At 39.4% G+C, this 12801-nt stretch overlaps 1 protein-coding gene and 1 pseudogene across 2 annotated transcripts in view; both read right to left on the minus strand.

The window, feature by feature from the left end:
* The window catches only part of LOC307152133 (complement C3-like), a 340855-nt pseudogene that overhangs the window by 26857 nt on the left and 301197 nt on the right, over nt 1–12801 (minus strand). The gene's annotated exons all lie outside the window — the stretch shown is intronic.
* The window catches only part of LOC307154737 (complement C3-like), a gene marked incomplete at its 3' end in the record, with an annotated part of 31251 nt that overhangs the window by 10592 nt on the left and 7858 nt on the right, over nt 1–12801 (minus strand). The window contains exons 8-24 of the mRNA XM_079864823.1: nt 9568–9670; nt 9316–9436; nt 9096–9211; nt 8705–8851; nt 8361–8564; nt 8034–8225; nt 7807–7959; nt 7596–7725; nt 7263–7311; nt 6705–6800; nt 6427–6515; nt 6180–6322; nt 5711–5917; nt 2278–2338; nt 2019–2105; nt 1693–1896; nt 1038–1113 (exon numbers count right to left, since the gene is read on the minus strand). Coding sequence (XP_079720949.1) covers nt 1038–1113; nt 1693–1896; nt 2019–2105; nt 2278–2338; nt 5711–5917; nt 6180–6322; nt 6427–6515; nt 6705–6800; nt 7263–7311; nt 7596–7725; nt 7807–7959; nt 8034–8225; nt 8361–8564; nt 8705–8851; nt 9096–9211; nt 9316–9436; nt 9568–9670 — 2178 coding nt within the window. The remainder of the gene's footprint in view (nt 1–1037; nt 1114–1692; nt 1897–2018; nt 2106–2277; nt 2339–5710; nt 5918–6179; nt 6323–6426; nt 6516–6704; nt 6801–7262; nt 7312–7595; nt 7726–7806; nt 7960–8033; nt 8226–8360; nt 8565–8704; nt 8852–9095; nt 9212–9315; nt 9437–9567; nt 9671–12801) is intronic.

Raw genomic sequence — 12801 nt, forward strand, 5'->3', positions numbered from 1 at the left:
TCACCACAAATCTCGTCTAATCACCACCACAACAAACAACTCTATGATATATCAATTATATATATTTTTTTAAATTTAAAACAACCCACACACACCTATATACATTTGGATGCTGCATTAAACATTCTTAAAGGGAAAAAAATGTAAATAATAAATCAACTCTATAGCTGATTCCAAGTGATCAAGGGCTTAGGACGTTCCAGTTCAGCCCATTGCAGTTTCCGCCAGTAGTGGGCACTCGTGCATCGTAAGCAATGACGTACATCCGAGTGACCGAGACGGAGGGAAGTTAGCGAGTGAAGGGCATGACAATTTTGGACTGGAACGCAGCCCTGGTGAGCACAGATCCACACTTCGAAAATCCACCGGAAATAGTAGACCACCTGGGGACTTCTGGCATCCTCTTTTCAACATACTTTGGGACACACTTATTTTAATCTCACATCCTGCAGGGAAGGACTAAACGAGGGGGCGTAGTAACAGCAAACAAGGAGGTGGGACGAGAGGAGCACACAAACAGAGTCGTGTGCTCAGGCACAAGGCAAGCAAAGAAACATGAAACAAAGACAAAACAGACATTGCTATCAGGGCAGGACACTGAAAGTTTTGTAGTTGAATGTGTGCACAGCCTGTTTGATTAAATCAGGGGTGCCCAATCCTGCTCCTGCCGATCGACTGACCTGCAAAGTTCATCTCCAACCCTAATCAAACACACCTGAAGCAACCAATTAAGGTCTTCAGAATCACTTGAAAATTAAAGGCAGGTGTGTGTTTTGACTGTGCAGGACAGTCGATGGCAGGAGCAGGATTGGGCACCCCTGGATTAAGTAAAACACTTTTATTTTGAGATTGTATCTGATCTGGATGGGCACATGGTATTATCTTTTAAAAAGCCTTATATTTGACTTTAAAAACACTTCAGATACCATATTATTATTATTATTATTATTATTATTATTATTATTATAAATAATAAAACATGTACCGCTGGAAAAACTGGACATTTTGTTTATCCAAAACCACAGAAATGAAATTACCATGTGCTGCTCGGCCTGTTTGTCCAGGCGGCGTAGGATCCATCTGATTTACAGAACCTCAGCTGCTGTTGATAACCTTAATAATGCAAAAAAAAAATTAATTACAGAAAGAGTATTTGTCTTTGTTTATCATTTATATGTATTTATAAAATGTTGTGATGCTGAATCCAAGATTTTCTTAAGAGTTATCTTTCAGGGTTTTTTTTATTTATTCAAATCGTACACTGCGTCCAAAATCAAATACTTCCCTACTCTGTTGGCGTACTGTTTTTCTCATGCAATAGAGTAGAATGTGCGGATGCATAGTATTGGAAAAACAGTAGGCAAAAAGTCCCCGCATGACCTACTACTACTTAGATTCTGGAGTTTGCATTCGATGGACACTATGGACACATGGGATTCGATTTACTATCCCATGAGGCCACGGGAGAGGATTTATGAATGACAGTGAAGCGACGCAACTGTCGCCAGTAACAACATGGTCAGTGTAGTATGTCCGAATTTCATTCATACTACCCATATTCACACACTATATAGAACATACTCTTTTAACGGTCATGAAGTTCAAATATTTAAGTGTAGTACCAACTCAGACAGTACGTGATTTCGGATGCAGCGATAGTCAGATTCTGTGTATCTGTTGTATCCTGCTGACCTGTGTTGATGTGTTTAATGGCTTCATTACGCTGGTTCATGCCAACAGTCTCCCACTGATTGGTGCTGTCCAGATAATGAGTGGTAATGACAGGTAGAGTCATTAAGATCATGTTTGACTCTCCCTCACCACGGGGCTGGACAATAAACCGTCCCATGAAGTCTCCACTTATGACCTGCTCGACTGTCTGAGAGATCTCTTCACCTGGAAGGAAGAGGAAATGCAGGCAGAAAATTTTCATTTTCTGTATTATTCAAGACATGAAGGAATATGTTGTATTCAGATGATTGTAGATCTATTAACCTTACTAGGTCTTTTTTCCTTACTAGTGACTGTGACGAGCCAGTAAGCAGGTGTGTCTTTAATCCGATCACGTGGGATTTCAGGTCTTATGATTACATGTTGCTCTCCACCTGGGGTGAAACACATGGGACATGGGAAGTGTGAGGAGTCATTAGAACTGATCATAGGAGAGACATTTTGGATTGCTTTGGTGAGTATCGAGCCAGAAAAAAAACAGATGATTGTGATCTCTTGATTAGAATGATAATGGTTATCAATTCTGTGGTTCTCAATAAAACTCACCAGTTTGAGCAGGACTGAGCTCCATATTAAATGTATTTAACTGAACTAGCACACCGTCAGACTAAAACAGAGAGAAAGAGAGAGTTAGCAGCCGATATAATGCAGGTTTCTCATGGTCTTCAACTTTTCCAGCATCTTGAAATCAGTTATCAGTTATCATCATTATCATTATCTTGTGACCAAAACAAGTGAAATCCTCCAATTTCTATTGACCTGATATTTCTCTCTCTCTCTCTCTCACACACACACACACACACACACACACACACACACACACACACACACACACACACACACACACACACACACACACACACACACACACACACACACACACACACACACACACACACACACACACACACACACAGGTTATTTACAATCAATCTTGTCCAATGAACATTAAATATACATTTGGTAATTATGCAAAGTGTACATTTGGTAAACTATTATACTTCATGGGGAAACTGAACAAATCCAGGTAGAACAATTTGATGTAGCAAGAAATACTTAAATTCTTAAAAGGTTAGTTCAGAATTTTCATTTTTGGGTGAACTAACCCTTTAATAGAGCTTGTACATGCATATCAATAATTGGAGCACAAAACAATAGTAACAAAATTAGGTTTTAAATGAGCCCTAACTGAAACTTGAAACCCTAGATGCAAGTTTAATATTTTAAATAAAAATGTTTTAATTACTTTACTATTTTTCACATATCATATAGCAAGTATTACACTGTTAACCCCTGTTGTAATGTCAAATTCTGACAGTATCATACCATTTTCCATTAAAACAGTAATATACCATAGAAAACAATGCATTATGGGTTATATTTGTCGTTTTCGAGAAAGTAGCCTACAGGAATATACTGTGAATTAACATCGCTCAAAATCGACACTCAGAGGCTGTTCCCAATCACACCCTATACCCTCATTCACTATTCCCTACATTAGTTCACTAATATAGTCCCCTTGACAGAGTGAATGAAAATACGTGAGTGAATTGAGAAACTGATGAACAGGTGTTTATGGCTGTTGTCAGCACATGAATCTCAATAATGGTGACAATCAAAAGGTTCATGTCGCAATGCATGCTGGGTTCCAGGATAGTATAAAACTCCCAGCATGCACTGCAGTATGAATAAATAAGTAACAAAATGACTGCCACCATTGTTGAGAGACATGTGTTGATTTTTGATATCTCTGTTTCTACAAGACAGTGTTGCTCTGTTTCTTTGGTTGTGCGTGATTTGTTAAAAAAAAAAAAATTGTCATTGTAACTCATTACTGTAGTTTCACAGTGGTGGTAATGTAACACGTTTGATACAGGATTAAACTCTGAATGAGATTAGCAAATGAACAGGCTATATGATGATTGTGTCATCATAATCAATATAACAAATTGCATTCACAAACCATGTGTGTGTGTACAAGTGTGGCTTGCAAAAACAAACAAACAAACAAACAAACAAACAAACAAACAAACAAACAAACAAACAAACAAACAACAAACAAACAAACAAACAAACAACAAACAAACAAACAAAAAGTTCAAGCAGCAAGCAAAAACTAATGTTAAAAAGACAGCATCCCAACCAAAGCAAACACTGACACTTCAAACCAAACATTTTCAATAACATCTCAAAAACAACTTCTGTAGATGTATGACAGAAATAAAGTCATACTGGTTAATAATAAGTGTAATAATGTGTAATGGCTGGAAGTTTCTTGTGTTTCTCTATTTTCTATTCGTGTTTTCCTCTTTCCTTCAGTGATTCTGCTTGTTAACAGCAGGTGTTCATCACTAATGCTCAACAATCACTTACATATTCCCTTAATTATCTCACTGCAACACTGTGTCAATGTTACTTTTACTCTTTGTAGTGTGGATATTCCTGTAGGGTTGAAAGGGTTAACAGTGTAAGATAAAAAGACACACCCACAAAATGTATTTTAACAGTAATAAACTGTAAGTTATAAAACAGGTATATACTGGCAACATTGTGCAGAAGAGTAGAGCCTGTGCTTCAGTCCAGGAGAAGATCTACAAACATTGATGATTCGCTGCATGCTTTATTTAACAGGTGGTGCCTGTGTAGTTGCTGGTCCAGCTGCTCCAATATTATATATTGCATTAATATATTATATTAATATAATTTGAAATATTTTATTGTGGTCTCAAATGAAAGAAGTTCACGGTAATACTTTGCTCACATTATTTGTGCATTATAAATTTTAGTTAATACATTTAAATGACATTTGGTCAATTTAAGGCAGTCAAATTCTGCAAGTGAAATTAGTAGGGCTGGGGGAATTAACGCGTTAATCTTTGCGATTAATTTGAGATGTTTAACGCGTAAAAAAAAAATAACGCAATTGACACGGCACTTTTTTTTTGCCTCGTTTTAATGATTTCCTGTTGCGGCTGCTATTGAAAATATGCCGTCCCGCCCCTCCGTGTTCGGCGATCAGGTTTCATTCTCGCGCAGCTTTCATGAGCGGGTCTTTTCCACTCCGTGTGCGTGTGTGTGCGCTCTCCGTTCCGTGTGTGTGTGTGTGTGTGTGTGTGTGTGTCGGCGCGCTGCGCTCTCTGCTCAATGTTTCGCTCCGTGTTTGCGCTGCGCGTTCTGCTCTGTCGTTAACGGCCCAAACTCTCCAATCATGTACCGATCACGCACTGGAAAAGCAAAGTCCGCTCAAATAATGTGAAATTTCTCAGTAATAGACTTCTGTTTGCTGAGCTGGTAAAGCCATGCTGGGCAACAATGGTAAAATGACCTGCTCTGATCACATGCTCTGGTAATAATAGCTTTGTAGGACTATAATTTATTTTGATAATTAGTAAAAAAAATTAAATTAAAAAATCTGTTAAATTGATTATGTTGATTGATTATTGAAAAAGAATAATATATTGATGATTAATATTATTTTAATAGGGCTATTTTTTCCTGTGTTGTTTCATTTAATTAGGTGATTCTAAGTTTAAATATGGATGATTACAAGCTTGGGGAAAATGCAATTAATTGCAATTAATTACAGCAAATTGTGCAATTAATTAGTTTTTTTTTTTTTTATCGATTCCCAGCCCTAGAAATTAGTTAACTTGAGTTATAATTTCATTTTTACAGTAACATACTGTAGATTGCAGTAAAGAACTGTACAATTAACAGTAAATTACCACCAGTGCAATATCAGTTTAATCAAAGTAATAATTAGCTGATTATCAAAACAGTTGTTAGTTGCAGCCTTATTTTGTTACCAGTTTGTTTTTCAGAACCTGATACAGTGATTCAGATGCAATTGAAGTTCTAACAACGCTTTAAATTCTGAACACCTTCCTATTTACATAGAAACCCAACAAATCATCCTGTTCCCTATAAAAACTGTTAGTGTGAACATATTATTGAAAAAACAAGTGACCATCAAACGTACCACCACCTTCAGGGTCTTTCTCACTCCATCATCAAACTCAGATGATGAAGCTTTCACCTCAATGTCATGATCTCCCAGAGTCATGGGAATAATCACATATGAAACCGCTATGCTGGAGTCTTTGTCAATGTTTACTGTTGTTCTGTATTTGCCTTTCTTATTGGCAAAGCTGCAAACATCTTCTGTCTCCATAAACTCCACACGCACCTGTGAAAACAGGAGAGTGAGACACATATTACTTCAATATCTAGGAAACTTCCAAAATTAATGGATTTGAAATTAATTTAAAATGTGTGATGGACATTTCTGTTTTGGTAAAGGACATTATCCTACACTTTTCTTTAGTTTGAGTCACAAGCATCTCAGAAGCCTGAAATGAGTCTCAGGATCTATGTACTACAATGATGCACATAAGTTTTAATGTACACCATAAAACCTGAATGCATTTTTAATATTAAATCTGATCTACCTTCTTCAGATTTCTTGGTGTGTAGTTGTGAATAATGGCCTTGATTTCCAGTTGTTCACCGCGCACAGCTGAATAAGGGATCTTTAGGTCAATGAAAAATGGTTTAAAAACTATAATCTCCTCAGGTTCTGCCACACAGATGCCTTTGAGGAGGAACACAGACACACAGAAGGGTTTAAAGCAGCAGCTCCTGGATGATGATGATGATTTTCAGACCATGTATCCTGTGTTTGCAGCTTCATCTTACCAAGTGTTGGTGACAGACTGACAGCCAAGATCTGCCAGGTAGTAATAGAGTCTTTCAGGAGGATCACTTTATCTGTGACTGGTGCTGGACTGAGATATGAGGAAAATACAAGAAGACTGATGAAGTACTCTTTTAATGGTTGTTTACTATCAGACACACACACACACACACACACACACACACACACACACACACACACTGTCGCCAACAGCTCATGTTGAATGACATAATTTGCTAAGGGTGTAAACAGGGCTCAACTGACCGGCTCTCCTACTCACCAATTCTCACATAGATCAATCTCTTCCCAAAGCCAACTCTCAGGGAACTGAGTACGTGACACGATCTCATCAGAGTCTGTATAATATTCATCATCATCATCATCATCATCATCACCTGTTGTAACAGATAAAAATGTGACAGAATAGACCTAATACAGCAAAAGGACAAACAATCAATTTTGTAAACAAGTTTGAGTTTTACAAAGTCAAGTAAAAATGTATTAGGTTTCCAAGCCCTGATTGGTGCTAGAGCCCTATGCACTGATTTACCAATCATTTATTTTCTGAAAGTGTATTGGGGGAATGATATACATTTGTGAGAGAATGCAAAAGTATTATCATAATATTTTTCCTCCCATCACATATTTTTTCCCACCATGTCCCTTAACGGGCTCTGTAGACATCATGACTGGATCATTACTAGCATATTCTGATAATCCTCAAGATTATGTTAACTTTATTTTAATATGGGTCCATTCAAGCCAGAAAAACAACAGCAGAGATGAACTTTAAAAACATGTTTAATCTTTAAAAGGGTTGAATCATAAGAGCAGATTCTCACCCAGTGATCTCCGTCTTCTCTTTGAAAGGAAGGGACACTCCGGCGCTAGAGGGAATTTAATTAGAATGAAATTAGCATATGGCGCTCTAATGTGTGAGAGGGAATTCACTACAATTGAACTTGGTGCAGTGCTTTTCCAGCGCAGATTATACCAACTTAAATGAATAAACATATAGACACTGAAGGCATTCAGGGACAAATCTGAAAGAATTTTTTTTAATTGTATGGTCATGGAAACTGCCCCTCTAGATTGTTTGTAGTGAAATATAAAATAAAATATACTGGTATTTTTCATTAAAATTGAAGAAATTACAAATATACATATATACTTGTTCTGGTGTCGGTTCCTCCTGCGGTGATGGACTCAAACATCAGACCTGCATCACTGAAAACCCCCATACTGTCCCTTCCTCCTCCTGCCGTACAGCCGGTGTCATGCTTCTCTATGACGTCCCAGATCTAAAGGTGCAAAAAGACACCAGTTACATGCAGTTTAAATCAGAGCTGATTGTGCCATGACGTCTGAAGAAGGTCCTTCACCTGAGTCTGAGTGAGTCTGTTCTTGTTAAGGACATGCACAGCCTTGTCAACCACCACCAGCCCAACTCTAGCTCCAGGATCTCCAGTTATCTGCAGCTTGACCTCATCTCCTGTGCCATAGGTATTCATCTTGTCCTTCACCTGAAGCTTGAGCTGTTAAAACGAGAGACACTGAATCAGATCTAGTTGATGAGCACATCAACCATTTCTTGTGATGGTTGACCCACCGTTCCCATGCACGTGTCCTTCACGTCGACCCAGACTGAATCAGACACCACCTCAGACGAGCCCACATGATAATAAGCCACAAAGCGGAAGGACGGCACCATGTCTCTGGTTACAGGTAGAGACAGAGTCACTAGAGCTTTTCCTCTCCTCTTAAACCTGTCTGCTTTAACAATCTGACCTTTACTTAAGATCTGTAAATGAGGCAGATGAGTTAACAGTATTTATGATATTCATATGATTTCAAACACAAGCTTTGGTAGTTAATCACATATTGATATAATAAATACATTTGTGGTGCAGCTGAATATGAAATAACTAATCTTTACAATGTATGTGTAATCTTGATCTTTGACTCCTGGACTTTGTCCTGTGTTGAGATCGACTGTCATTTGATCACCGATCTGAAGCTCTGCAGCACAAATGCTGATGTGAAAGTAGTTCTTGGAGTCTCCTTTGGGAATGTAGTTCAGAGCCGTCATCGTCTTCACTGCCTGCTGTTCATCTCTTAATTGTGGATCTTTGGTTTTTGCCTGAAAAGAGCAAATACACTGTGTTCTGATGTGCTGTGTAGAATATACTCCATTGCTTGTTCAACATATGTTAACTGATATATTTTCCACCAGTTCTTCAGTGAAAGTGACTGAACATTAGTTGAGTTTGCAGGTCTTACAGTGATCTGCAGTGTAGAAGATCCTCCTGGAGTGTTGACGATAACCTTTGCAATGCCATTGGCTGTTGTTTGACCTCTGACCCCTCCAGGATTGACCTCCACTTCCACATTTTCAGCAGGCGTCTGGTCAGGATTTGTTATGTAAACCTGTTATAGAACCCAGAGCAAAATATATAAATAATATATTTATGAAGTTGTTCCTCAGTTCCTGCAACCCTTCAGGTTTGCAACTTTCTAGTAGGGATAGGCGATATGGCAAAATATATCTTTATTTATACATCTATATAAATATATAAATGCCACAAAAGGAAAGAAAAGACTATCGCAACTTTCGTTTCATGCAGACTTTGTCATATCGCACACATCAACTTAGTCTATGTAATGTTTATACCGAGACACTGAAGGGCATCCCAGGTTTGAAGAATTGTGGTGTTCTTTTGAAGTGGATGGTGTACGGTGACGTCACAATCTGAATGCCTCTCCTTTCTGCTTCCACCATTTCACTGCCTGGAACACACACACACACACACACACACACACAGGATTAGCCTCTCATATATAAATATATATGTAAACATGCATACAGATGTACAGTATCTGTTGAGTCTTACCACTTTCTGTTAAAAGACTGGCTGAAACATAGACTGATCCTCCAACCAGCTGGTTAATGTCTGGAAAGGTCTTAGTGATCATCTCCCTGGTCAGTTCTGCTGTACCTTCTCCTTCCCTAATCTATTCATATGAGAAAGACATTGACATCAGTCTACAAGACAAGATAACAATGTATTTAATGTTTTAAGTCACTCTCTAGGTGAGGAGAAATGAGACTGATTACAGCTTGTAAACGGTTTAATGTCTCCCACCTGAACTCTTTGAAGAGAAGAAGGAATACTTGTTTTCTTCTCACCGTCCATCACACCAAACATCACAAACGCATGTCCTTCCACCTTCTGTCCAAACAGGTACCTATAAAAGCACAGACAATTTCTGCTCTAAAAACTGAACAGTGACGACAACTGCGCTTGATCCATATCCACTTTCATTACATAGAAAAAAAGCAGCTTGAACGTTTGTCTGACTACCTTCTTTTCTTTCTCCACAGTCATACAGGTTTTTAATGACATGATGGTGTAATTTTAAGTTTAGGACTATTTTGAACTATTCAATTAAGGAGCCAATCTTTTCCTGGTCTGACAGACAGAATATATGTTTGCTGGTGTAAACCAGAGGGTTTTAAAGTCAAAGAGTGGAAAATAAAAAATGCTATAAAGTAATAGTCAAGAGCAATGAGTGATTATTTTCCTCAACCTCAAAGAAGGCACTAGGAGATGCTCCTCCTCGCATCCAACGGTTAATGCTCCGTCTCCAGAAATACAGTCTGACGTTTGAGCTCACTCCAGGGAAGCACCTGGTAATGGCAGATGCACTCAGCAGAGCATCTTTGAGCCATACAGGATCAAGTAACACGGAACATGATGTACAGGTTCATGTAGACTGCATACAAAAACACCTACCAGTGTCTGAGGATAAATGGAGACAGATTGCTGAAGTAACGGCAGACGACCGTGAGCTACAAGCTGTAATAGACAAAATCCACCTGCCAGGAGATCAGAGGTTGCCAAATCCATATCAGAGCTTTAAAGACGAGCTGTCAGTTGTGGATGGTGTGCTCCTGAGAGGTGAACCGATTGTCATACCTACCTCCATGCGCTCACAAAAGGCAAAACTCACGCATGGGGGACACTTAGGGATTGAGAAATGCAAGAGACGTGCAAGATTTTTGATGTATTGGCCGAACATGAATAGGGACATTGAAGCACTGGTGCAGCGCTGCGAGACATGTCAGCTGCACAGGTACCAGCAACCTAAGGAACCCCTTATGGCCCACAGTAAACCTGAGGAATCATGGAGAAAGGTCAGTATAGACTTATTTCACCTAGCAGGGAGGGACTACCTTGTCATCCTGGAATTAGAGATGTGACGGTGATAATATTCTCCCACCGGTTAATCGACTTGGGACAACACCGGTATTACCGGTTTCATCGTGGGGGTGGGGGGTGTTAGAGTGATGTAATTTTTTTTTTACATGGCGTCAATTCATCATTCGTATTGAGTTTGATTGACATGCGATCTGACCAATCAAATTCCACCATTTTTGTGCGACAAAGCAGTCAGAAGAGTTATTGATTAACTTCGGTGCATTTGAACTTGGCTTTAACTGAGGCAATCTGTCACGACACATTAAAGAGCCAAAAAACGGTAGGCCTATTTTATTTTTGTCTGACTGACCAAATTTGAGAGTTGAGACTTTGTTTCATATTAAATATTACCTGCTCGGTCCTGTCTTTCAGCGCGTTGTCAGTGTCCTCTATTTTTCACTGCTTGAGATCATGTTGAGAACAATAACGCCCTATTTGAGGGGCGCGACTTCGGATATTCAACCACAGTGTTTGAATGGTGGGTTCGTTATTATTCATGAAAAACGCATATAAGGTTATATTTCAGCACGTTGCGAATGGACAGCGACTCTTAAGTAGCACGAACGCGCTCTCGCGCATTCATGTTAAGAGAGAATGCTCTTAAGAGCTAAGATACATCGTTATCGGGAAACCCGGCCCTGGTCTCCGCACTAGCCTAACTGAAAACTATGAAAGCCGTGTGACCGGCCAACCGGTAAAAAACAAAATAAAAAATACATTAAAGAAACTATTCCCTTGATTTTGCTTCATTAATAAAGTTTGACTAATCGCAGCAGTCTCGCATTTGTTTAGAGCTCGTGTGAATTGCACGTATAAAATGAAGTTAACGAACAACCTCGTTCCATCAGGAAACGCCACATGAATTTCACTGCGCTTTATGAAGAGTTTTTCTTTTGCGTGAAGCCGTTCGCCGAAGATGTGTTAAAAGATTCATTCATGTACACAAGAGAGTGCATTCATGATTATTAGGCTACCGGTATACTAATCCTCCTGGCGTCCCATTTTCTCACAAATCTCTACATTCATTTATGATATTATTTAAATCATTTGCTCTTATGAGGACACTCGACAAAACGGACATTTTGGCATAATTTGTGTGTGTTATGTTTTGTTCAAGGCAGAAAAGAGAACTCGATACTGACGCGCGTATTTTCCGTGTGTGTGTGTAGGCAGGACTTACAGCGCGGTCTCTTGTTTTGTCGCGCTTGAATGGTTGAGCGTGATCATACAACGCTAGTCAACTGTGACAGAAAATACGGATACTGCGTAATTGCTTTCAAAAAAATTTTTGCGGTGCTGCGGTGGGCAAGTGATGAAACCGGTGTTGCGACTGAACACCGTGTAACACCGGTAACACCGACTATCGTGCCAAGCCTACCTGGAATACAAGTCAAACTATCCAGACCTAGCGATGCTGACTAATACAACAGCACAGCAGGTGATAAAACACACTAAAGCCATCTTCGCAAGACATGGAATTCCGGTGACTGTGGTGAGTGACAACGGACCACAGTTCAGCAGTCAGGACAACAGAGACTTTGCAGAGACTTATGGGTTTGAACATGTAACATCAAGTCCACTGTACCCGCAGTCAAACGGCTTGGCTGAAAAAGGAGTGCAGATTGTAAAGCATCTGCTAAAGAAAGCTGCTGAGACTGGAGAGGATCCTTATTTAGCACTGCTAAACTACAGAGCATCCCCTCTTGAATGTGGACAGTCTCCAGGTGAACTTCTCATGAACAGGAAGCTGAGAACACGGCTACCCTCAGCAGTACACCTGCTTCAAAAGAGACACGGAGATTATCCAAAGATAAACAGCCAGAGCAGAGCCTATGACAGGAATGCCAAACAGTTATGTCCACTGGAACAAAAGGACACGGTACGTGTCAGATGTGATAGAAAATGGGGACCTGTAGCAAATGTCATCAAAAGACAACACCAAGATCCTACGAGGTACTTACTGAGTATGGTAACACACTGCGAAGAAATTGCCGTCTCCTGCTGAAAGTGCCAAGCACCTGTATTGAAAGTACAGACATAGTTATCTCTGATGGACTAACTGAGCAAACACGAGTAGAGAAAAACTCACCTAGCTCTACAGCTGTCACTGAAAACATC

Source organism: Squalius cephalus (assembly GCF_949319135.1).
Source record: "Squalius cephalus genome assembly, chromosome: 2".
NCBI lineage: Eukaryota > Metazoa > Chordata > Actinopteri > Cypriniformes > Leuciscidae > Squalius > Squalius cephalus.